The 25,272-nt window shown below is 40.2% G+C and overlaps 1 protein-coding gene across 3 annotated transcripts in view; it reads right to left on the bottom strand.

Moving 5' to 3' along the window:
- Positions 1-297: 297 nt before the first annotated feature.
- Positions 298-25,272, bottom strand: part of ptch1 (patched 1) — a 62,235-nt gene continuing 37,260 nt past the window's right edge. For 2 of the 3 annotated variants that reach the window (XM_044111886.1, XM_044111888.1), the window contains 12 exons: positions 24,613-24,731; positions 23,411-24,062; positions 21,838-22,147; positions 20,319-20,461; positions 15,199-15,382; positions 13,204-13,484; positions 10,748-10,885; positions 9,539-9,681; positions 5,811-5,910; positions 4,436-4,795; positions 3,813-4,359; positions 298-3,234 (listed from right to left, as the gene is read on the bottom strand). In XM_044111886.1, the coding sequence (XP_043967821.1) occupies positions 3,814-4,359; positions 4,436-4,795; positions 5,811-5,910; positions 9,539-9,681; positions 10,748-10,885; positions 13,204-13,484; positions 15,199-15,382; positions 20,319-20,461; positions 21,838-22,147; positions 23,411-24,062; positions 24,613-24,731 (2,976 nt within the window). In that variant the 3' untranslated portion in view covers positions 298-3,234; position 3,813. Of the gene's footprint in view, positions 3,235-3,780; positions 4,360-4,435; positions 4,796-5,810; positions 5,911-9,538; positions 9,682-10,747; positions 10,886-13,203; positions 13,485-15,198; positions 15,383-20,318; positions 20,462-21,837; positions 22,148-23,410; positions 24,063-24,612; positions 24,732-25,272 lie in introns of all 3 variants that reach the window. The other variant, XM_044111887.1, reaches the window with a different exon arrangement.

Raw genomic sequence — 25,272 nt, 5'->3', positions numbered from 1 at the left:
AACTTTCATATAAATAAATTATATGGCATACATTTATCTTTGTAACTGAAAACAGCATAAATCCACGCCAACAGTGACCGAAAAACAAAACAAAACAAAAAAAATGGCAGTCTGAAAAAGTCTGATTTTTTTTCCTTTTAAAATCCTCTAAGAGCTATGATGAGATCTGTTGTGTACAAAACAAAACGTTATATACTCTTCTCTTCCTATTTAACATTAGTAAGCACTTTATACAGATCAACTCCATTAATGTAAAAAACATTACTGTAAGTGTTTTTTTTCAATAGACATAAAATCCCTGCATTTTGTTATCCACTGGCATTTTAACAATAAAAAACATCATATTTTTATATTACAAAAATATAAATATAGAAATTGAACAAAGTACAAACAGAGAAATGAATAAAATAGTTGCCAGCTATGATTCTCTCCGCTGCTGCCAATGTGACAAATGGGAGGAAAAACAAAAAAACAAAACTAAAACAACAAAGAAAGTAACCCATTTCAGGCAAGCAGCTGATGTACAGTGGCTCTCAAATAGTACACACCCCATTGAAATGCCTATTTTTTGTGATGTAAAAAAGTAGACTAATAAATCCTTTCAAAATGGTCTCCTTATTTAATACTGCATACATATATGTGCAACTAAAAGGAACAAAAAAAATTCTTTAAATAAACAATATGAAAAATACATAGCTGCACCAACTTGTTTGTAAAAATGTGAACATTATTAAACTAATACTTTCTTAAAGGCAGTATTAATTCAGTTGTAGCACTTAGTTTGTTTTCACATTTCACTTCCCTTAAATTACAGTGAATCTATTTACACAAAGTTACATTTTACAGCTCCTAGAAGGATTGCCTGTTCATTTGCCAACTTTAGCTAAAGCCACAGTTTGCACAGGGGAGGTTACAGATGATTCAAATTTTCGCAACATTAAAAGGTATCATGCAGGGGAAGGCTATAAACAATTCCCACAGCATTAAATAGGCACCAGAGCACAGAGCATAGCTGGAGAAAATATGGCACAGCTGGGAATTTACAGTAAATGCTCATTTCTCCAAAACTAATGAAAAGATGAGAGTCAATTTTCTTTTCTTTTATTGAGTCCACACACATATTTGAATCAGTGACAGAATGATTTTATTTTATAAGAGGGAAATTAAAGCACTGGAATTGCCTCACAATAGTTCAGAACTAAATCTGACAGAAAATTTGTGGGATCATCTGAAGGGGGAGAAAATGTCTGCTTATTGTGATAAATTTGGGGAACTTTTGTCAAGTAGTGTGCACTACAATTACCAGGTTGAGATGTGGGGACAGTAACAGACTCCTGCAAATGAAGACTATGTACGGTACTAAAAATGACGTATTGGTTTATACGCACAACCAGGTTATTGGATCTGTTATTTCCCTACATACAGATTAGATTCTTTATTAGTTGAAATGTCACATTGAATGAGGAAAAGGTTTTGAAATATTGTTATATTATTACATATTTTTACATCACGAAAACCTGATATTTCAACAGAGGCGTGTAGAGTTTTGAGAACCACCACAGCTCAGTGAGCAGGAGAAAAAAAAACCTATGAATGTTCGAGAATGAAAAGGTTGTCGATGTAAGAAAAGGTTGTTGTGGAAGGAGACCAAAGGGGCCCGAGAAGTGTACAGGTACGCCTGTTGGCACTGACACCAGCAGGCCATATCTGGTGAAGGTGGGGTACAAAAAAACTGCCCCGATTCTTCCTCTTCCACCTTCCACCCCCATAAGGCTCAGGCTTGTGCAATTTAGCAGCTGAGTGGAGATGTCCAATTAGTGTCATGGCCTTATGTTGTGGATTTTTAAGTGCGGAGGTCAGTGGGGACAGCTGTGGCCAAACTATGGCCAGTTGTCTTTATTGTCATAAAATAAAGGGGGGCCTCAGATCCAGGCAGAGGACAGGAGTTGTGAAGAAAACCACTACACACACAAACGCACACAACAAAATATGAGGCCTTATTGGTCGGAGCCCTTCGAAGGCTGCATGGTCTAGCTTATTGGATGGACAGAAAGAGCTACTTCAAGCGAGATATATTCCTGTGAATGAAACGCAGTCAAGTGCCATTTTGAGTCGGGTCATACAGTATTATAGTTTGAGCTTTAGCTTATCCACAAGACAAAGCCACTTTATAAGGTGCAGAGGTAGCACCTTGTTTTTTTTTGTTTTTTTTGACCCTGTTCCAGAATCAGTAACGTGAAGGTCCCTGTAAAAGGTAAGAGTTAATTTCTGAGGTGGGTTCTGAGGCTGCTCAGAACCTGTTTGAGCCTGCCAAGGTTGTTTAACATCACAAAACGTCTTACAGTAAAATACAACCAGCCTAACAGACAGTGATACATAGCTGAGTGCAGAAACAGGTTTCAAGGCCGTAACTAAAATAAAAAAAGGAAAAAAAAAAAATCTTAAAATGTCTTCATACCAACTCATTTTAAATAGCACGCATAGCATGTCGAGTTAAAACAGTAATTCTTTCATATCTACCACAGGTTTGTGATAAAAAAAATTAATAGTTTTACAGGCGTACCTTTATACAATAATAAAAACACACACAAACAGATATACCATAGCTTTGTTGGATGATTCTAACAGTTTCCCTCATGTTTTAAATGAGTGTAAATGTTAGTCTGAACTGAGGATGCATCTGGTGAATGGAGCTGTTTCACATTACACAACCTGACACACAGACACACCCACACAAACTCACACACCTTGACAGTTCACTGGTTCTGTTTGAAGAGAAATTTGCATAGTGTTAAAAATGTACATTAGTATATAAAAAAAAAATAAAGTTCTGAGCAGCAACTGTGAATGCTGACAGGCATGTTTGTCCTACATTGAGCTTCCTATTGGCACAGATCCACAGAGAAGTGAACAGTAATCAAAATACACACATTCATGCACGCATACACACCTACAACATATACAGCCCCAGTCTATTAACAAGTAGGAGTTGTACAGCTCCTAAAAATTATACCAACTATTTGTTTATATTTACATATGTATACAACTTTTAAATATAGATAGAAACATCTAAAACAAGAGTCCACTGTGTTACAGTAACATTGAGCACCATTATGGCAACACTGGCAAGCTTTTACGCTACATGGGGTCAGAGGTGGGGTTGTGCCAAGCTGGTCAACTGCTTAGCAAGACAGGGGAGTCCATCTTTGGCCATAGTGCTTCTCTTCCCCAGATCTGAAAAAAAAAAAACAGTATGTGCAATAAGATGAATGGTCAGACATTCTACATTCAGACACTAAGTAATTTTATTGTTAGAGGAGCACAGAGAAATAGGCTGATGATTTTCATCTAGATCAGTTTCCAATTGGCTATCGGCTGCTCAAAAACAAAAAATGAGACGCCCCCGCACGCTCTTCTTTTTGTAATGAATAATATTTTTTTTATTCATTAGTTTTAGAAATGGAGCCTTTTAAATCTTTACCAGGGACTGAATCAGAAAGTTAGCATTCACCAAAAGGGCCAATGAATAAATTGAATTTCAGAATCTTGCCCAATAAGTACTTTAATTTGATGATTTGATGCATACATTATACCTTTAAATCTTCTTCCATCAGTAACAACTTCAACACTAAATAATTTTCTTGTTAGTTCAACTTAGTAGCACTGAGGTATGGATTTAAATGGATTCTGATGACTTGTCGATTTCTCTGTGCATTGCTTGTATTATTGTTTTATGCATTGTTTGGGATTAAGCCAGTTATGTGTATGAAACAAATATACCTATGACTCTGCTAAAGGAACCGAAGTATCACCTCAGCTAGCCTGTTGGCCATGGTTCCTGTCAGCTGCCTCTAATTCCAAATCCTGAAGCTCCACAGATTCCACCTTAGCCTCCCTACCCCCTGTGTGGGTGTACAAAGGCACGTGGGGGTCTTGGAAAGCCGATTCTGACTCCTCTGGCCCCGATGGGTAGTAACTGTCTGTTCCCGTGTATTCTGGGAAGGAGGAAGCTGGACCTTGGGCGGAGAATGGCACAGGGTGAACGGCTACAGTGACTGAGGCCGATGCCGTTACTGTGGTGATGGGCTGACAAAAAGGAGCGCTGTTGGTGTGTTGGTGCGGGAGGTGGTGATGATGCTGTTGGTGATGATGAGGCTGTGAGTTGTGGGAAGAATGGCTGCTGTGGCCTGCTGAGTGTTCTCTGTAACTGCGAGAGCTGTGATGGCCCCCAGCCTCAGTTGCAGTTTCAAAAGCGTCCATGCGCGGTTGGGCCGGGGGCGAGGCCTGCCAGTGCTGCTGGCTCCTGGAGTCCCTGCTGCAGTTTTGATGAGTATTATCACAACCCTGAGAGGGAACAAACTGTAGAGAACCACAATAAGACACCCTTTTAAATCTGACACATGCAAAGAAAAATCCATTTGTGATTATTCCCTACCGAAGACACAGTATAGGCTGGGGGGTCAGGCTGTTGTCTTGGTGAATGCCGTTGTCCTGACCCCACTCTTCTTTCCTCCTCTAGCCGAGCCACTCTGGTCCTGCTGGTCCGGAGGTGGTGGTGCTGCTCCTCTGGTTGAGTTTGTCCTCTGTGAGGGTAAAGGTTGTAGTTCTGTACCTCTTGGCTTATTCCAGACACTGTGGCATTAGAGCTGTACTCCGAGTCTGACGAGTCTGTGGCTGCACCAGAGTTTGTGACGGGTCCAGAGGTTTGGTGTGGACGGACCGAGAAATGGACCACTCGAGGAGGGGCCTCTGGGCAGGGGGTGGGTAACCGACTTCGGCCATCAGTGGGTGAAACCTGACCAACGAGAGGAAAGCAATCAGTTTTTGGACATCTTTGTAAGTCACTTTCTATTGACAAAATCACAATTGTAATGTTCAATAGACTTTACTCTCATTAGGTTTTAGAAGAGGTATACAAGATCTCAGCACAAGATTTCTCAATATTTCTCATAAATATTAAGTCTGTTCTGTGATGCACCATCCAATTGATGCTTGCATATAACTTCATCTGGTAAGATTAAAATTGTGAGGTATTGTAATCTACTATTATAACCTCTAAATAAGGAAGAGAATACAAACAAATTGGCTGAAAGCACTCAATCACATCAGAAAAAAAAGCCCTTGACACTTGAGAGGAACCGACTAACCAACAAAGTTAGAATTGTCATGGTAATCGGATGTTGGCATCGTATTGGAACAATTTAATTACTAAAGAATAAACTAACTTGTTTGGTTCACACAGTCACGATGGGGAGGACTAACTTCAAGCCCTTCTGTTCATAAATGAGCAGAGAGTCTTACCCATTCTTAATCCATAGCATTTAATAGACAGTCAGCCCATACTTTTGCAACCATAAGTCATTTAGTAAGAATTTCCTTAATAAAGATCTGAGAGAATTTTTTTTAACAACTTTTTCCAATTTTTTGAGGTCAGACATTGATGTTGGACAAGAAGGCCTGGCTCATAGTCTAGCTCTAATTTAGCCCAAATGTGTTCTTTCGAGTTCAGATCAGGACCTCATGTCAGTCAATTTCTTGTACAACAAACTTTCTTAATGGACCTTGCTTTGTGCTTTGGGACATTAGTCATATTGGAACAAACTGCTTGGATTTTAAAAAAAAATGTTTTGGTATGCTGAGGACTAACTCACTGACTTAGTGATGGAGTGGCTGCTCCTCTAGAAACTGCCACTCAAGCTTCTTCCCTGGAGTGAATTAAATTATATCCCTACTTTCTATTAATAAAAACACAATTGCCCTGGTTGATTAAGACTGCATTCTGGTTGAGGCTTCAGTTTTGTAAATCGTACCTCTGGATAAGGTCCAAAGTATGACAATAATACTGGGAGAAGGACCAATCCATTCAGCACTCCAAGAACTGTCAGGATGGCTAACACTGCAAAGAAATACCTGCAATACAAAATAAATACATGAAAAGGATTAAAAAGCGTAAATAAAAATGCCAACTTATTGCAAAGGCTGAAAAACAGCATTTACTATTTATTTGCCTGTTTAAAACATTTTCTAAAAATACAGTAAAATAAATATGGAGCAAAGTGGATGACACTGCTAAAAAGCATGGGCATAGGGTTGCTTAGACTAACAAAGACAGACATGAGGAAACAAAGAAAATACCCCCAAAGACCACAGATGTTTACATGTGGAGAGAAATGCGCAGGTTCATTCGCCACACATGCCCAAAATAATACTTCCACACTGACACCAGCCACTCCCCAAACAAAACACACATGTACAAACCCCCCACAGATAGCTGATGCGTGCACTGTGGTTCTGAGGAGCAGAACAGAAAGGCACCTTGTGTGTGTCTAAGCCCTGCCAAAGAGGGTTAGTCTTAAAGAAGCCACAGAAAGAAAGGAAAGGGGAAGCATAATTAGCTAGAGCTGGTTAATTCAAAGGCACAGGAATAAAAGGGGGGAAAAAAAGAAGAGGGGGAGGAGGAGCTATTGGGGTGAGGGCACTCTCTCTTGGGTGTGCAGTGTATAAGCAAACATGGGGAAAACAAAGTGGAGTGGAATGTGAACGGAGGGGGTAAAGGAGGTTGAAGAGGGAGGACATTGGGGTATAAAGTGTGGGGGGGTACAAAAGGACAGGGGGCCTCTCTTTCCTCTCTGGTTTAAAAAAAAGAGAGAGAGGGGCAAACAAATGAAGTGAAGGGTATAGAATTTAAACAATTTAGTCTAGGGACGAAAAGAAGGAAACCCTGAGAGCACCACCCTTCCCTGGCCTCTTTCCTCCCTCAATTTTTTTATTTTTCTCTCAATCTTCTTCACTCACTTCCTTTCAGCTAAGCTTCTGTGAAATTCCCGGCCACTCCACAATCCCCTCCATCTAATTAAATCTGTATGTATCAGGTAAGACCCCACACTCTCTGCTCTGAATCTCGCCCTCGCTCAAATCAAGTCACCTACATGAGAAAGAGCTCTCTTTGCCACTAGCCATGTGAACAGACACTGTCAGGACACCCAGATACACAGCAGCTGGCCTAGCTGTGCAACTTTTGACTTTTGAGTGAGGCTGGATCACTTAAGTTTCTGATTTGTTAGTGTGCTATACAGATAATACTGTAGTGTTTTGCTACAATAGTCTTTGTAGTTCAGACGGGGCTGGCAACGTTTTGCATTGCAAAGCTATCCAGTTAGGATATTTGCTCTACATTTACCATTTATCATATGTGGTGGGGTTATATTTTGAATATATTTTAATTAATGGAGAAAGGAGCACTTGATGGCTGTTTGTGTTTTTCATGTCTTGGTTGTATGCACTGCATTGGCTTATGTTATGAAAGTAAAGTTACACATTTTTCATGTAGAAATCCCATACTTTTTCTGACTCTGTTTTTCCAGATTTCTGTCTTTTCAAATTACAAGAAACAAACATTCACTGTGAATTTAAGGTAGATATTTACTTAAGGCACCATCAAAAAAAGGATTGTAAGGGAGGAAGGAAGGACAGACAGACTTAAGGACACATGAAAGAAATGTATGTACAGTAGAACACAAGAAAGACACAAGGAGGAAAGAGAAAGGAAAAAGGATAAAACAGAGGAAGAGTGGTCGATACATGGACTGCAGTAAATTTAGAATGAAAGAGAGTAAGGAAAGTCATGAGGCCAGAGGGACCTTGTGATGGACTGGCAACCTATCTAGGATGTAACCCGGCTATCACCTGTATGAGATAGGCACCAGCCCCCCTAACAACCATGAAAGGACAAGTGGGTATAGAAAATGGATGGAACAAGAATGGTGGTATGACAAAAGGAAAGAGGAAAGAAAAAAAACAGAGGGAAAAAGAAGAAAGAAAGAAAGTGGAAAAAGGAGACAGGAATAATGGACACATTACAGAATGCAAGGACAGAGGAAAGGAAACATTTACACAGTAGAATAGGTAATGAAGTCCGGCATTAAAATAATTTTAATACTAATTCAGACCTGGAAAAAAGAACTCAGATCAGATTCCAAACTGTTCTTGACAGCATCGGGACTTCATTAAGCCTTGTAGCTTGAACATACTGTTTGCAAACCTTTAGCTTGAAATTAATTGGGAAGGAAAGGTCCAAATGATTAAACATTTGATGTAATTTTTGGCTTATAAAAATGAAAAACAGGCGATTAAATTGAATTACATAAAAACAATAAATAAACTGTGCCAAGTAAGCGACTTGCTACTATAATTTATTTTACTGAAACAGGATGTTGGATGGATTAGTTCATTCAAATTCTTGTCCAATTAGCTAACTTATGAGTGTCCCGAGAGCTAGTATGAAATAGAAAATCTGATCTGATTTATTATGCCTTGAGTCCACCTACTGACCACACACAGGCACTTTTACAGCTTCAAAGCATCCATCTTGCACACATCAAAACCATTCTTGTAAATCAATCTGAAACACCAGCACTGGTAAATGCTATGTCATTGCTTGAATTACATTTACTGTACATATGGATGCATGCAGCCCACATACCGGGCAGTGAGTCCCGCCGGACTGTTTAGACTGAAAACATTCACAGGGCTCACAGAGAAAGCCAGGGAAACATTTCTTTCAGCGCATGCAGAAAAATACGAGCCGGGGCCTGTTGTTATTGCACCGTCTTGGGGCGCCGTTTTGTTTGCTCTGACAACAGCAGGACCTTTAAATGGAGGCTCCCAGACCGAGCCAGAAGCCAGAGGCGCAGCACACCACTGGAGGTGAGGAGCGAAGGTCCATTGGCCTCCAGAGTTTGTGTGTTTGGATACGCATGTGTGTATGTGTGGACGTGCAGGCATGCCATCATTGACCCCAATGATTACAGGGTCAGGGAGCATGACGGTGTGTATATGCGCGTGTCTATATGTAGGGACTGTGTGTAACTGTTGGCATGTACATACATGAGCACAGTTTGTGTAATTGCAGATCAGATGGAGTTCATTGCTCTCAGTTCTTAAAAAAACAGGTCAACAAATTTGTACAGTTAAGTGCAAAGAAGAATGCATGCATTGAGCCTATTTGCTTAGAGGAATATCCCTATAATAGTCCAGAGAGGAATGTACAGAATGCTTAAAGCCTGGCGTCCAATAGAGAGACTCAACAGTTGTAGTTTATTTTAATATCCTTCTCTACAGTCATCCAACTTGCCACCCCAAACAAACAAACAATAAAAAAACAGAAGCTTTATCTGTTCTTATTACTTTTATCCAAACTTAAAGTCCATCTTTCAATTGTTTCAACACAAGGAAATACTGAACATGGTCATGGAGAAGGATGGTGATAAAAACATTCTCTGCAATTTTTTAGGGAGATCCTCTAGACAGGAAAAATATATGCTTTAGAAACCGAGCATGCGGTGCAGATATAGGGGTGTAAAACAAAAAGACTGATGGAGGAAGATGCAAAAAGAGAGAGGCCTTCATGCATGAATGGTGGCTCAGGGACATTCCTGCAAAATGCAGGTTTAAACATGGTCTCAACAGACTATGGACGCCACACAACTGCCATATGATAACCTTTAAGTGCAATCCTATGACAAAGACTTGTACTCACCTGACGATAAAGTCAAACTCAGAGCCTGCGAGCATTAAGACACCCAGTAAAGTGGAGAAGGCGCCATCCAGCACCGGAGCAAACATGTGCTCTAGTGCCAGCACTGCCCGTTTGTGACGATCCCCTATAGCTGTCAGGAATGCCTGAAATGCAGACAAACATACAGTTCACATCTTTTTTGGGGGGGGTAGGGTCACTTAAATAAGGCACATCTCTTTAGATATCAAGTATTGCCAATAATTTACACTGCAGTGAGATTTATTCTGATTTTGCTTTGTTTTCATGATGATAATGATAACATGACTAAATAAAACAGCAATACACAGTGAGAGCCATTACGCGTAAATGGAGAAAACATAAAACAGTGGTGATCCTTCACAGATGTGTCAACACTGTCAAAATTGCTCTAAGAGAATCCAAAAAGCTGATTATTTTCATTATCTCGTTTGTATTCCCAAATTAAATTCAGTCCTTATATTAGAAGACTTTTTAAAACTGTGAGAACTCTGAACTTTGGTAGTTTTATGCATTTGTCTTTCATAAAATGAACTTTTTAAGGTGTTGACAACCTTGTCTCAGGGGTGATTAGTGAAATAATTTCAAAGCCACCCATAAAAGGAGTAATAAAACTGTAAAAAGACATTCCAATTCAGTAGGAAACATAACATCCTTTGGATAATCATCTCTCATTTAAAGAACCCCAGATTTGAAATAGTCAGTAATCAAACAATTATCATTAGTGCTTTTACGTCTCTTGTAAAAAGAACAGCTCAAAACTACAGGTTAGAATTATGAACAAATGTACATAATTCCTCACTACAACTCATGGCCTCAAAATAGGTTGTCTCAGGCCTCGTGTCGACTTTGACACAAGTTTTGTCACGCCTCTATGTTAATGAAAGTTCATTTTGGGATTTTGGATGAAGTGTGTGGGAGCTTTTAGTCTTTGACTAAGAAGCCTATAGACAGGACAATAGTTTCTTTTAAATGTAACACTGTTTCATATCTTGTCCCTGTTCGAATAAATTTTAAATTATAAATCGACAGCAGATGCTGCGGCACAACCAGTTGTGAGGTTTAGGAAGGAACAACTTTTTTGTCTTGTCTTAGTTTGGACAGCATTTTTCCCTAAAAACCTAAGTGTCACAAAAAGCAAAACAGAAGCATAGCAGAACTGGTGTTGAAAAGAGTATGCTTTCATTGGCCTACCAGAGCTACATGGACTGTAAACTCCACTCCAATGCCCACCGAGGCGATGAGAATGACCACAGGGACAGCACTCAGCTTGATTGCCATCAGTCCCATGAAGCCAAAAAGCTCCACAGTCATGAGAGAGAGCACAAGCACCTGAGGATGAAAAAGAACTTTCTGTCAGACAGAAATGTGGGTTTACTTAAAAAGAGACATTCGACATACAGTTCAGGGAAGAAACAAATTCCAATCATGTCCAAAGTTTCAAAATGCATCTCATATGTGCTGAAGTTGCTTACAACAATACATCAATATTTCAAAGATAAAATGAAAAATGGTCAGCTGGATGGTCGGGAAACAGTTCAGTTCAGTTTATTTATACATATCCCAAAGGGAAACTGGCTGGCAGGAAGCATCAGAAATACAATAAAGCACAACTATCTCAAAAGACATCACATTAATTCTCTTAGTACTACACAAATGCATCAATTGGGAGAAATAACTAATGCCCTAGTGCATTAAAGTGCAATATGCTCCCAAACAGCATTGCAAAGCAATTTTCCTGAGCAACTTAGCTCTAAATTTGTTCATTTTGTATTTTTTTATGACAAAAGCAACAAGGACACAGTTATAATACTGAAAGAGTAAGAAGAAATTTTACTCAACTTACTAAGTCATAAAACTAAATGTATAGTACAGCGTCACTTCAGACACGAGCTGTGTGATTTTACAAATATTTCATGTTGGAGTTCAGTAAACGAACACACGCCAATTTACACATTGCTGAGAACGTCTACATTTAAGGCTTACTATGAATTTATTACAGCTGTCTTTGCATTGGAAGGATGGATTGGTGGGTGGAGAACACATGGAGAAAATCAAATATCCACACCCACCCAAATCAGGTCTTCTGGGTAGATGACCTTGAAATGAACAGTTGATCTAAACTCTGACTGTACTCAGTAGGCAGCAAGACATCAGAATGTGAGCAAAATGTGTGTAACTCTGTGAGGAGAGTGGAGTTTCCCGGGCAAAGCAGGACAGGACGCTAGCTGAGAGTAAATACCATTATCAGCTGACAGGTGTCAGGTTACGCAAGACCTAAATCCTTTGAAGAGCCCCTCTGTGCACGAGTGTCCACTAGAGGTAATTTTTGTGGCTGTGTCACGGTCTAAGATGTATTTCCATGAAGGAAATCTGCTAACAAGTGGACAAAAATACTATGAAAACATTACCTCACGATGAAATTCAGGTCTTACTTTGAATCTTAAGAATGATCAGATTTCTACTATTTGTTATATAAACTAAAACTATGGTATCAAAATGCAAAATGGAAATGGAAATACAGAATCATATTTGATGATTATTATAACACCAACATTAAGTTGATCGAATATAATCTGCATATGGAGACAGTGCAGTGTTAAGCAACTAGACATAAGCTTGTAGAGCTAGTTGTTCTTGATGCAAACAACTAGCTCTCTGTAGCGAACCTTTTGATGTTGCTAGTAAAGCCTGACAGATGACCGTGAATCCCCCTCCTACCTTGTTTTAATGTCTCAGGTGGCCTAACAACTGCCTGTTATAAAGTACAACGCAGCAGAGAGAATAACCAGAGTGACCTGTATGTGTGTTTCTGTGTGAATTAAGTACCTGGAAGTTTATACATTATACGTTGTATAAATTCATCCTATTTGCTTGCTTGTGTCCATGGAAACTCCATGGGTGAGACAATTAGTAAAAGTCAAGAGCAGAGGATGGAAAACACAGGACAAAGACTACTTTTTATGAGGGTCAGAGTGGAAACTAGCTGCTGGAGAAACTTGAGAGTTCTTTCAACATTTATTTCAGCATTGATGTCTGGGAGTGTCAGACCAGACTAAACACAGTGGCCCAACAAAACAGCACAAGATAAACACTGGTGAGGGGCCCATGATATCACACAGCACCTCTTCTTTTTGAAACTTTTTTATCATCATACTCTCAAAGAAGTTTTATTTTCAGAATGTTTTTTTTTTTGGTTGTTGTTTGTTTTTTTTTACTTATCGAAAAAACAAAACAAACAAGATTAGAGGTTCACTGGGAATTGGAAGATTTTCAGCTTAATTGATCCTTCCTGACTGGCCATAGTTGAAGTGATGAAAAGCTGTTTTAACACCGATAATGGTCTTTGGTGTGGAAGTTACAATTCAGAGTACAGGACTCAAAGGATCCAATTCTCAGAATTTATATAAATTCTGATTTCATTTTTTTAGGTGTGAAAAAATTGAAGTCAGATGTAAGAGGTTATTAAAAAAGGAAATATAATTTTCTACATATTAAGACATATTTGCAACTCATTTAGGCAATGTTGTTTTAGCAAAACTACCTGCACTAGTTGCAATAACTGCCAGTATAAAAGGCTAAACACATTTTAAGATAACAAAAGCTTTTTTCTTCAATACTTGATTGATTTTTTTTTTATTAACACTTACTATGATGCCAGCGGTCCACGGGTTGAGGAGAAACAGGGCACAGACTAGAAAGGTGCAGGCAAGCACAACACTGATGGAAAGGAGAAGCCAGTGCCGCAGACTGACGTACTGCTCCCAGAAGAGGAAAGGGTAGCCGTTGGGGTAGGAGGGCAGGCCTTGTTGGCTGTAGTTGTTGCAGATTGCTCGCACACTCTCGATGGCCTCCACAAACTGCGGGGTCTCTCGGAGCCCGTTGAGGTAGAAGGGGAACTGTGCGTATTCGATGGGCTCGGCAGCGGGAACTGAATGGAGAGGAAGTGAGAGGAAAATTCATTTACTTTCTATGGATATATACCAATCTTGGTTTAAATTTGGTTATAACAACATGGATACATTTTTGATTTGCGGAACCAAATGCTGCTGGGTGCTAAGGGGAAAGATCAGCTAAAACAAAAGTGGGAAGAATAACCTTTGCAGATAATACATATCTGTCCTGTTTAGGCTCTGGAAAACTATTTAATAAATCCACAGTGATAATTTAACACAGTTCATCTATACCATGTTGTGGTCTATCTATCCTAAATTCAGCTTTATTCAAGGCGTAGTTACATTGAGGGTGAGTGTGTTTGTGCTTATATGGACGTGGGGTGTAGAGGTGCATTAAACAAAGCTCCATTGACTCGAATCTGGCCAGACTGAAGCCAAGTTTGCCTAATGAGGGCCTATCAGTTCCAGACACAGCAGACTGTCAGAACTAAGGTTGATTCACAGTAATTACAATGTCAGGATCATTGCCATCACCACACCCTAAACACAGCACCACCACATAAAGAATAATATAAATGCACAAACACGTATAGCTGCCTGTCACTCGGCAATGAAGTCATACTTTCTGAGAAACAGTTTTTATTCAGATTCATGCTGTCACGTCTTTGGTGCACATGACAGTTTTAAAGGATCTACTTAAAGGATTACTCAGCAGCTGCATGTCTATATACAGTGCCTTTTAATAGTATTGATACATCCATTCTACATTTTCACATTTTGTTATGTTATAACTACAAAACTACATTTTTGTTTAAACAGTAAAATGGAAAGCAATACACTGGTTTTCCATTTTTTCAGGGGAAGTGTTTTCAAAAACACACATACATAATCTCTTAGGTGGCACATATTATCATAATATAATATAATCTTGGTCAGACCATCCTAATCTGACCAAGACCATCCTAATCTTGGTCAGATTAGGATGGTCAGAGTTGATGAGAAGAAGAGTGAAGCTAAATACATAGTAATCCTGGAAGAAAACCTGAGCAGAAGTCACGGTCCAGCAGTAACACCCTAAACATATAGCCTGAGCTACAACGGCATAGTTTAAACCACAGGTTCTCGTGGTTGGAATAGCCTAGTCAAATTCCAGAATTAAACCCATCTGAGATTCTGGGTCAAATCCTGAAATTGTAATGGCAGCAAGAAATTCAAAACACTTAGCAGCGTAAATCTACACTGGTGGATCACACTGTAAAGAACCTAATCCAATAACATTATCCCAGTCCCAAACTTCCTATAAGTTCTCCAGTCATTCATCCCATCCAAACTCAGGTTCTCCTAAATTTAAATAAGAGCATACTGTCGTTTTATGTGATTTTCAGTCTGTTTGTGGTAAAGAAATGAGAGCAGGTTGTGTGGCATGATTAGGGTCACTGAGTTTTAATAAAGTGTGTGTGAGTGGTCTTGCAAGAGCCCCAGGGTAGCCAGGATTATACCACTGAACCACAGGCACAACACTGACTTGTGTCCCAGCTCTCAGCTTTGCAACCTGAGCTCATGCAAGTGCACACTCTGCTCTGGTCCAGCAAAGTCTATTACCTCATTTTGAGCTTAGAGACGGACACAAAGCAATAAGTCAGACCACAAGAGGTAAACACAACTCAGCGTGGTAGCACGGTACTAGCAAAAGCTAGTGTTGAGACACCACTACATTGCAGTGCAAGGCCATCCTGTGTGTTGACTTACTTCTGAGACGTGTCTCGGGCATGGAGTCAGTCCGGTCGTGGAGCCACTCAGGAGGGTGTGGACGGATGTTGGCTTGTGAGGCAGCATAAGCGACGGGATCGTTGCTGACCCAGGCGGTTAGGTAGATGTAAAAAGCCGCAGGATTGATGATCCCATCTGCATCCACGAGTCTCTGTCGAGTCAGCTACAAAACCCACAGAAAAGGGATGGATTAATGACAGCAACCATTGCTAATACACACTTAACAAGATGGTCTGCTGACAGGTCTTTCATTAAAATGTACACGCACTTGAAGGTTATTTTCATTTATGTTGGGCTGAAAACTGTAGTGTGAACTGTAATTAGCCTTTAGAAATAAGAAAAAAGATTTTAACATTTAGTAAAGACTGTGGTGCTGCAGCTGTTTTTGCCACGATTCTGTGGAAATCAACCGTGTTTTACCATAACATTCTACAGGTGAGCAGACTGCAGAAATGTTTCCTTTTACACATGGATGAGTGCAGGAGAATGAAACTCCATTCAAAGACAGGAGGCAAATATTAGCCCCGCTCTCTCTCCATTTCCAACCAAAGAAAAATCAACAAGTCAAACACTGGTTACCTTCTCTGGAAATTCCTGTATTTCTGATCACAGCTTCCCAGAATTATCATGCCACATTAAAACATGGAAAATGTTGAATCAGCTTCTCCCTTTATATACAGCAGATACTGGCTGGTCTACCTCAGGCCATATGTCCTGACCACTCTGAATAAACGTCTAAAAGTAACTTTGGAGCACTCTCATACCAAGAGCTTTAGGCTGCTAAAGAAGAATTAATGCTGAGTCTTCAGAGACATAAATGTGGAAGGACTTTTGTAGTTATTGGTGAAAAGAAAATTAGGTGTCAATTTTACTGCAACAGTTTTACACAATTTGTCTATAGTCACGGTTATTCCTTCAAACACCGTCCATATTTTATGTCTCTGTCTTGAGTGTTTCTTTCAAAACTGATAAATGTATTTAAGAATAGAATGGCTGTCCTGTATAAAAGCCCACAACATATGCAAGTAAGTAAAACTTTACTTATGTAGACCTTTTGAGATTTAATGATCACAAAGTGTTTTACAAGACTTGTTAAAAGAAGATTCAAAAAGATAGGTTTTCAAATAGCTTTTAAAGAAAGCCACAGAGTCTGCCTAACTCAGTGTCCAAGGAAAGAAGTTCCAGAGTATTGGAACCACTGACAAAAAGGCTCTGTCTCTCTTTATTTTCAGTTTAGTACTATTAGTATGCACTGATCTCAGGGAACTGGGGATATATGGGTGCAGTAGAGCTCTACTATAACCTGGTGTCTGCCCATGAAGAGCTCTCCATGTTAAAACAAGAATCTTGAAATGTGCTCTAAAGTAAACTGGGAGCCAGTACAGTTGCTTTACCAGAAAAATAAAATGCGAGGATTTGGATGATGTGTCGATGTTGGAATAAAACACTGCTTTTTTTAGTCAGACCAAGAAGATGTAGCTTGGACTGCCTGGGCCACAAGTGTCAAACTCCAGTCCTGGAGGGCCACTGCCCTGCAACTTTTAGATGTGTGCTGCACCAGATCTGAATTAGGTCATTAGCAGGACTCTGGATAATTTATCTACACAAGAAGAATGTAATTAAGCCATTTCATTCCAGTGTTTTGTACCTGTAGCACATGTAAAAACCACAGGACAGTGGCCTTTGAGGAGTGGATATTGATACCTCTGGCCTGGGGCATATTTGAAACATCTACCGGTACTTCTTTTTAAATCAACATGACTTGGTACTAACAGTCCTTATACCAAAGCTTTAAAAAGTGCTTTAAAAAACAGTACACAAAATTTCTTCTTTGCATTTTTCAAATGTATTTATTTTTCTTTCTTTGCAAAACAATGAAACTTAAAGTTTATTCTCTGAATAATTGCTCTGTCTGCAGAACATAAGAATTGAACAAATAAAACTAATGCTTAAATTCGTCATGCAAAATTGCGAATCTAAGCTTCTCTAAGGGGAGAGTTACACAACCTGGCATTCATCCATTATGAGCCAGAAATACAAACTGTTTATTTAGATTTTTTGTGATAGCTTCAACTGCTATTTGTTTTAAACAGCTGTTTTCAGTACATGAATAGCACTCTCACTTAAGGTTGCTAATTTAGCCCTCATATGGGGAAGCAAAGGAGCGTGGCCTAGCATCGCTACCTCCTGAGAGGTAAAACCATTACTGTATAGTTCCGCCATTCTCCCTTCTAGGAATCATAAATCTATCTTTCACAGAGGCTGGGAGAGCTTTCAGGGGTCGAGTTGGACTCACCGGGTTACGTATATGAAGAAAGAATTTGGATTTTTTTTTTTTTCTCTTCACATTTTGTGGTGGTGGTGGAGGGGGTTAGCGAGAGAAAAATTGCTTGAGTTAGCGTAACAATAAAAAAAATTGGCTGGAGTCCCTGGGCGCGTCTGTGTGCAGTTAACCTGGTTGTTAACACTGAAGGAAATGCCACCCAGCAAATGGAGTAGAGCTATAAAAATAACACAACATCTGTACAAATGTTGCTCACACTTGGTTCTCCTGACCCCTATGGGTACCCAGAATGCCTGGCGCCACAGATTCAATCGGCCCTAAAAAGAAAAGAGCTCTTGATAGTGTCAGCCTTGTCTTCTCTTCAGACTTTCAGTCTTTTCACTTCCTCCTTTGTCTGCGTGCTCTCCCTTGTCTGGATTCACTCACCGAAATGTCTCCTTTCTGTCACATTGCTTTCAAACCAAGCACACCAGGACTGAATAATCACCAGGAAAAAAGATAAATTGGAGGGCAGAGATAAATGTTCTTCTGCAAAGGACTGTAAAGTGGTATATAAAAATGAAATACTTGGTGAAGATCTGCTCCTCTGGTTTAGACACTGGGAAAAAAAAGTACTGCAATATGATAACACGGTGCTGGCCCAAATAAACAAGTGTTTCATCCCATCTCAAAGAAGGAATACACTGGAAAGTAGCACAGAGGGCAGAGGTTTGTGAAGGTAATCCTCAGAGAGGGAGCAGGAGTGAGAGCTGAAATCCAGTGAATCTGGATTGAATTTAACAGTGGAATAGGCAACAATTGCATGTCTTCAAGCTGTCACGGGAAGTACAGGCAACTCTGCCGGCGGCCCTTCGCAACTCGGGACAAGTACAATTCCCTCACAGGGAGAGGAAGTGATGTCACAAGGTTGCACACCAGAGCTGCTTTTGCTTTCTGTGAGGTAGAAGAAGGAAATCCACCATAATCTAAATACTACAAGATCATTCTCAAAGCAACACTCTTTAGAGTGGATGATGTTACTGAACATGAGTAAGGAGTTTAGAAACTTTAAAGGAAACTATATTTTCTACATGCTGAGAAAAGACAGCGGTCTATTCAGGCTGTAAGAGAGCAAGAGAGAGCATGACTATCAGCAGATAACAGGAAGATGCTCTCTTATTTGTCCTCTTGGGAGCCCCTCTTCTGTCAGGATATGTTGGATGTGGAAATATTTTCACTCTGTTGGAAAGTCCTGAGTTAAGGTAAGGGTACTGAAATCACTATTTTTCTATAGGCAATGCACATTGGAGACAGCTGCTTTACAGTTAGCAAAAATAGTCACTAATATACAATGAACCACTTTTACCACATTTACAGTGCTACTCTCTCCAGTCCCACTGCCTGTCAGAAAAGATGTTATGAATTTTGTTGAGTCCAGTTAATGGTGTTTAAAAAAATCATTATTGTTAACATTTTCTTTTCAAAAATTCAAAGATACAAAAGTTGCCACAGAATTCTAATTGCTGTATTTTTACACAGGATGCTGCAGTGTATATTAGACTCGACAAAAATGAGCTCAGTGTTGAAAATAAAATTGATTGTTTTGTGTCTGAGGTTCGCAGGAGTCCTGGCCAAGAATTTTGTTTTCATATTTCTTCAAGTTCTTATCTCTGTTTTCACTCTTCTTGCCAAAGAACGCAGCAATGAATCTACATCTCTTTTGTTTTCATAAAGTGGTTAAAAAAAACTTTAAATTAAAAACACATACAACCCTCTGTTGTCTTGTTAAAGCTGTGCAAATTTCCTCAGCTCCAAAAACTCAATCTTTCCCCTAATTTCCTCCCATTGGTATCTTTCTGTTGACATATACGAGAGTTGATTTGATCTTTCGCAAATTTCCTTTCTAGACCTCCATCTGAGATCCAAGCTACTCACTGGGTTGACTTGAGTCCTAGTTAGATAACAAAATCTCTCACAATGCCAGACTGGAGACAAGGCTGCTTCCACAACTGAACTGGAAACTGTCGAAAGATAACATCATTTGTTTCATACTTTTCTAACAGCTTTCGAGTCAAGGTGAGGTGTAGATCTCAACCAAGTGCTGTGTAAGCAGGACCTCTCAAAAACAGAGTAATGGCCTTATCGTTGCTCTGCCAGCACTAATAATGAAATGCAGTGGGTGCTAAACTCAGACCACCAGACAGCAGAACGCAGCCTCTCTGTCCAACTGGTGTGCTAAGCTTTGAAAACAGAGGGAGCTAATAACACACAAGGGGGGAGCGACTCACTGCTCACTGATCTCACACATGCAGGAACTGAGAAATGATTCAAATGCAAAGTTATTTTTCAGAGGCGAACCAATGTTTCAGCGAATGAATGGACAAACAGTGAGTTGAGTCTCTTAGGAAACTATTTACATAGTTCATATAATAAACTGCTATTTAGGTTAGAGACTCAGCTCAACAATATCTGCTGAATCTAAACTTGAAGTTTGCATACTCCAAAAATTTTATTTTATATTCATAGCTGCAGGATATAGTAGTCCACAAGAGAATATTGACTCCCAATAATCTGTTCCCATTGCTCTCTGTAAGCTCTTTGTATATTATATCTGAAAGGAGCTCAGAGGCCATCCTATTGATTACAGGTTCATCTCAATAAATGACAATTTCATCCAGAAGTTAATTTGTTTGAGCAGGCAAGTTAACAAAAATAAAGTTCCTATTGAATAGGATAATCCCATTTTTGCAGAGAATATTGACATTGTGTCCCATGGCGCAATGGTTTCTCGCTTAGTCAAGTGACTCAACAGGAAAGGTTTAAATCCCCCACATACCTGGCTTAAGTTGATGGATTTGTCCCTGCGTCCCGTCTGCACCAACAGTTTGTAAGCCAAGACGCCATCATCAGAACCATTCTTGTAGCTGTTGACGGTGATGGAGCCGGCCTCCCAGTCTTTGTCAAATGCCTGCTGGAGTCCTGTCAGGAAAACCAAGTCGAGACAGATTGGTTAGATTACGATGTTTAAAAGGTTACATGCTCTGCTATCTTCAGTTTTCCTCTATACGACAATTACAAAGCAAAAGTTCACAGGAAAACCGAACACGTAATAACCCGACGCGGTAAAACAGAACATGACACAACTCTGCAAGTTAACCTTAACCTCCATAACAAGCGTCATTGATTTCATATAACTCCATTTTCTACCACAAAGCGAGACTTCAAAAGCCTGAAATCTGCTGGCTTTAATTCATGGTGATCGTTAGGGGATATATCAGTAACATATGCCTCCTTTTCTATACTTCTCCCCTAATCCATATGTGTATCACTCCCCTCCTGTCTACTCTTCCCCCTCAAGGCCCATGCTGTGGTCCGTCTGTGGGAGATGTTGTTTTGGGTCTCTTTCCTTGGCCTGTCTGGCTCCAATTTGTCCCACCATTGCGGAGAGGAATATCAGACACGGCTCTCCCTTTCTCAGCACCCCCCACACACACACTCTGTGTGGTTCTTCAGCCGATTCATATACAGACTCCCACAAGATGCCACCGCATATCTTTTTTTTAATAAGATTACATGCTCATGTATTTCTCGTGCCAATGCTGTATCGACTCCAAATTAAAAATCTTGTAAATATATGAACTATATTGCATAAGAACCTGGGTTCTTTTGCATTTTTCATTCTATATTTCTATACAATTTAAGCCCCACCTTTCTAGGGATGTTTGTCTTTTTTTGACCAATTTATAAAGGTTTTTTTCTAAAAGCAAAACGTTTACATTGAATTTATGGGAGATTTTTCTACACCAACCTGAATTCAAGTGTAGAACATGGAAAAACAACAAACTAAGCAAAACAGAGTGATGTACAAAGGAGTGGACCCGACTAACAGACAAGGTTTAGAAACCTGGAAAATAAACTCAAATTTAAACCTTTTTATAATTTCTCAGGAACCTTGATTTCACTTTTAACTTTTAACATAAACTTTTCAAGTTGATGCTAAATATTCTGATTTTCAATTCCCAAAGTCCAAAATAAAAATATTGTCTTTAACATCTTCTCCATCAGCCTCCCTTATGGGATTTTAATCAGCCACTATTGGTGTAAAGTTTAAAATGCTTCCTGCTTTTGAACTTGTTTGCTGTGGATTCATGTCAAACAAAGAAGAAAACGATGATCTCAAAACTTTTTCACAAGAAACTAAATCACTGCCATCCCTCTGCTATTCTCAAGAAGTGAACAAAAGTGTCAGTAACACGCCAGTTGGAATCATATTTTGAGTTAACTGAAACTGACACAGAGAGCAGTCGGCTTAACATCTGGCCGGAGTCCTGATTAGAAACCAGGCTTAATTTCACCTTGCAGCCAGTCCCTGAAGTAGTGGAGCCACATGCGGGGAAGCTGGCCGTTGTCCTCCTTCAACACATAGCGAACGGTGTGGAACCTCTGGTGGAGCTGGTGCAAGAGCGGTTGGCTCTGGGCGTACTCGGCCCGCTGCGTCACCACGTACATGTTGTAGAATGAGAAGAACTTGAACTGAGCCCCGATGAAGTCGTATTCGCTGGTCTCTCTGGGCACGATGTCCGTCAGTTCCAGGCCGTCACGCACCTGGGTGGTCCCATATAGACTGATTCCCAGCAGGCCAAGGAATAGCATAATCACGACCACCTGGAATCAGAGGGATGGACACAAGGATGGATTGATCAAATGGCTGCATCTTGTGTCTTACGAGCCAAAGAGGAGTAGAAATATGAAAGGTTGATGCTTGGTCTTAGACGTATCTAAAAACCCGTGTTTTAATCAACAATATTTTGGTCACAGCAAGCCAAAATATAGTTCTTTGTAAAACTATCCACATTCTGCCATGTTAGAACCACATCCTTCAAAGTATTTTACAGATGCACTACACAATAGAGCAGTGCAAAATGGTGCATAATTCAGAAGAAAAACTAAAAAGTTGCTTGGTTCTCACATTTGTTTTAAAAATAATATTCAGCACATTTGTATTCATCCCCCTTTAGTCTGATAAAGCACCGTCAAAAGTTAACCAGTCCATCAGAGTGTAATGTCATAAAGCATCGTAAAGACCAACAAACACAGCTGACAGGCCATGGCATAGCGGAGTAATGTTAAAAACAATAATAATAAAAACTCTGTAGGGAACATACAGAAACATTTGGAGGAAGCTTCTATTGCTCTACATACATATGTGGCAGAAATCTAACACTGAACAACATCCTGAATACAATATCACAACCGTGAACATGGTGGTGGCAGCATCATGCTAAGGGAAGCTGTTCAGAGTCAAAAAAAGACCCAAACAAACTCCAGCCCACAAGCTAATTGAAAATCTGTGCCAAAAAGTGAAAGCCAGTGTTCACAGGACCTGTGAGACCCATCGGCTCAGCTTGAATTGTTCTGCAAAGAACAGGTTGTAATTGCAATATGGACTGAACACAAACACATATCACAATTTTGGGATTTTTATTTGTCAAACACTTGGAAAAAGATGCATCTGTTTACTTCTTCTTCAAGTAGACATATTCATTTTTGTTGATCAATCACATAAAATCCCTCCATAATGTGTGCGTGAATACTTCTTCAGTCCATGGTATGTTGTGAAACTCTTTGTCAAGTAAAGGCCACAAGATGTACTTTAGCTGAGAAGAGTGGCCACCCAGACTGAGGTCAGAGTGTGCTGAGTGTGTATGACTCACAAAGGACATGACCACAACCTCCACCCAAGATTTTGTCCTGCCCAATTCACTCTGACTAACCCTCCCATTCAAATTAGTACCCCAGTGACTCAGTGAAAAATCAACAACAAAAAAACCAAAATAAAAACCACAGCACTGCCCCACATAGACACATTAATTCTTTCTGTATTTTCATTTTCTAAAAAAAACATACGTATTAAGGAGCTAAACTGACCTTGGTGGTGGGTCGCAGAAGGAATGGCGCATAGTGCTTCTCAGCAAAAGAGGCCAAGGTCCAGCGGGAGCAGGAGGGCTCGAGGCAGTGCAGACCCATTGAGGCCTCTCCGATCTGGGACAGCAAGTCCCGCGTGGAGCTGTTGTTCTCTGGGCTCTGGCTGGTCGTAGAGGCTGAGTCACCCTGAGGAACGGTGCAGGCGCCGGATGTGGGCACTGGGCAGTGATGAGCGAAGGCCGCAGAGCCTGAGGAGCCCCCATTACCTCTGCTCCCACCGTGGTTGTTGCCGAGGTTGCTGCCGCGGCTGTTCATGCTGCTTCTGCTGACGTTGTTGTTGTTGTTGTTGAAGTAGTCACTGCTGTGGTTGCCCCTCGTCTGAACCGGGTTGATCGGCTGCACCGAGATCTGCGACCGGGGCTCGGCCGTGGTGTAGAAGGCCTGCGTGCGGGGGTCGTATTCTGTCCTGAGTTGCACTGTGGACTGCATGGTGATCTGGGTTTGCTGGGCGAAGCTGTGGCTGCTGTAGCTCGGTGGAGGCGTGTGATAGGAAGGAGGAGACGTGCGATACGACGGCGGAGGGCTGTAGTGTCCCGCGTCTGCTCCGTCCAAGTACGCCTGAGGCTCGATTTGAATCACTCGATTGGCACATGGGCTGTGGAGGTAGACAGAGAAGCAGAAAAAAATATGAAGCCATGAACAGCTGTGAGATAAAAATATATATATATATATTAAAAGAACTTCAAGGGGAAATGAAACACACTTCTAGAACCTTCAGTTTTGTAAAATAGAGCACAGCATTACATCTGTTAGAAATATTGTTCAGCCTTTTGGCATTTTGGATCTTCCTCTGCCAACAGCATGAAATATAGTGGTAACAATGGAATTTAATAGCACAAATACACATCTGCACTAACGCAGCGCCAACAAGCATGCCCAGGCTGGCAGGAAGACCGGTAGAGTCTAATAAAGACAGTGACAGATAAACACAGAGCGAAACAACCGAGCAGCCAGACAGACACAGACAACTTTAGCTCTAATTAGGTTCTGATTCAGAAGGATTATTGTATGGATAACTGGGAGATAATGTTGCCCTGAAGCTATTTCTAAGAAGATAAAAGCACAGCAAAAAAAAAACATAATGAAAGCTAATAACACAAAAGCAATCACTCAGAAATGAAAAAAAAAACAAAAACTGATCTCACCTGTAGAAGCAGCAGAAGATGTCAAAGCGCCTTTCTTCTCGTCTGTAGAGATCCATACTGAGGATGGCAGGAAAGATGAGCAGCACCATGGCGAAGTTAAACACCACTACCACCGCGGCCTGCGAGACACAGAGAGGGGGCAATTTTATTCCCAGAGCTGGTAGAGTAACAGAGATACACAATCAAATGCAAAAATACATACGTTTGAAAAAGTATTCTTATCCAGTAAACCTTTAAACATTTGTATTTTCGCTTATTCACTCTAGAACTGCAAAATAAAAATAAAGGGGGATCAAATGCCTTCAGAAGTCCCTTATGAATCAGAGATGCTCACAAGTGGACTTCAAAGTCAGTTCTCAAAAGTTTCAAGACTGAAGTAGATATTTTCTAATCTTTAGTTAATTGTTCAGTCTGCCTCTATCACTGTATTCTTGCAAGTTCTGTTACATGAGTTACATGCAGGGAAACATTGTAAGAAAACCTGTTAGAGGCTGTAAGAGATTTGATGCTGCAACCAAGGATCACCTTTCAGCAAGACAATACTAAATATGCAACCAGAGCTACACTAGAACGGCGTAGAATAAAGTTTATTTATGTTGAAATAGCAATGTCAAAGTTCTAGAGTGCTTAAAAAGTCGCGTCAATGATTGTAAGATTTAT

This window comes from Gambusia affinis, linkage group LG03, assembly GCF_019740435.1.
Source record: "Gambusia affinis linkage group LG03, SWU_Gaff_1.0, whole genome shotgun sequence".
In the NCBI taxonomy this organism is placed as follows: domain Eukaryota; kingdom Metazoa; phylum Chordata; class Actinopteri; order Cyprinodontiformes; family Poeciliidae; genus Gambusia; species Gambusia affinis.
The sequence above is the reverse complement of the archived record's forward strand: the minus strand, read 5'-3'. Positions and strand labels throughout refer to the sequence as shown.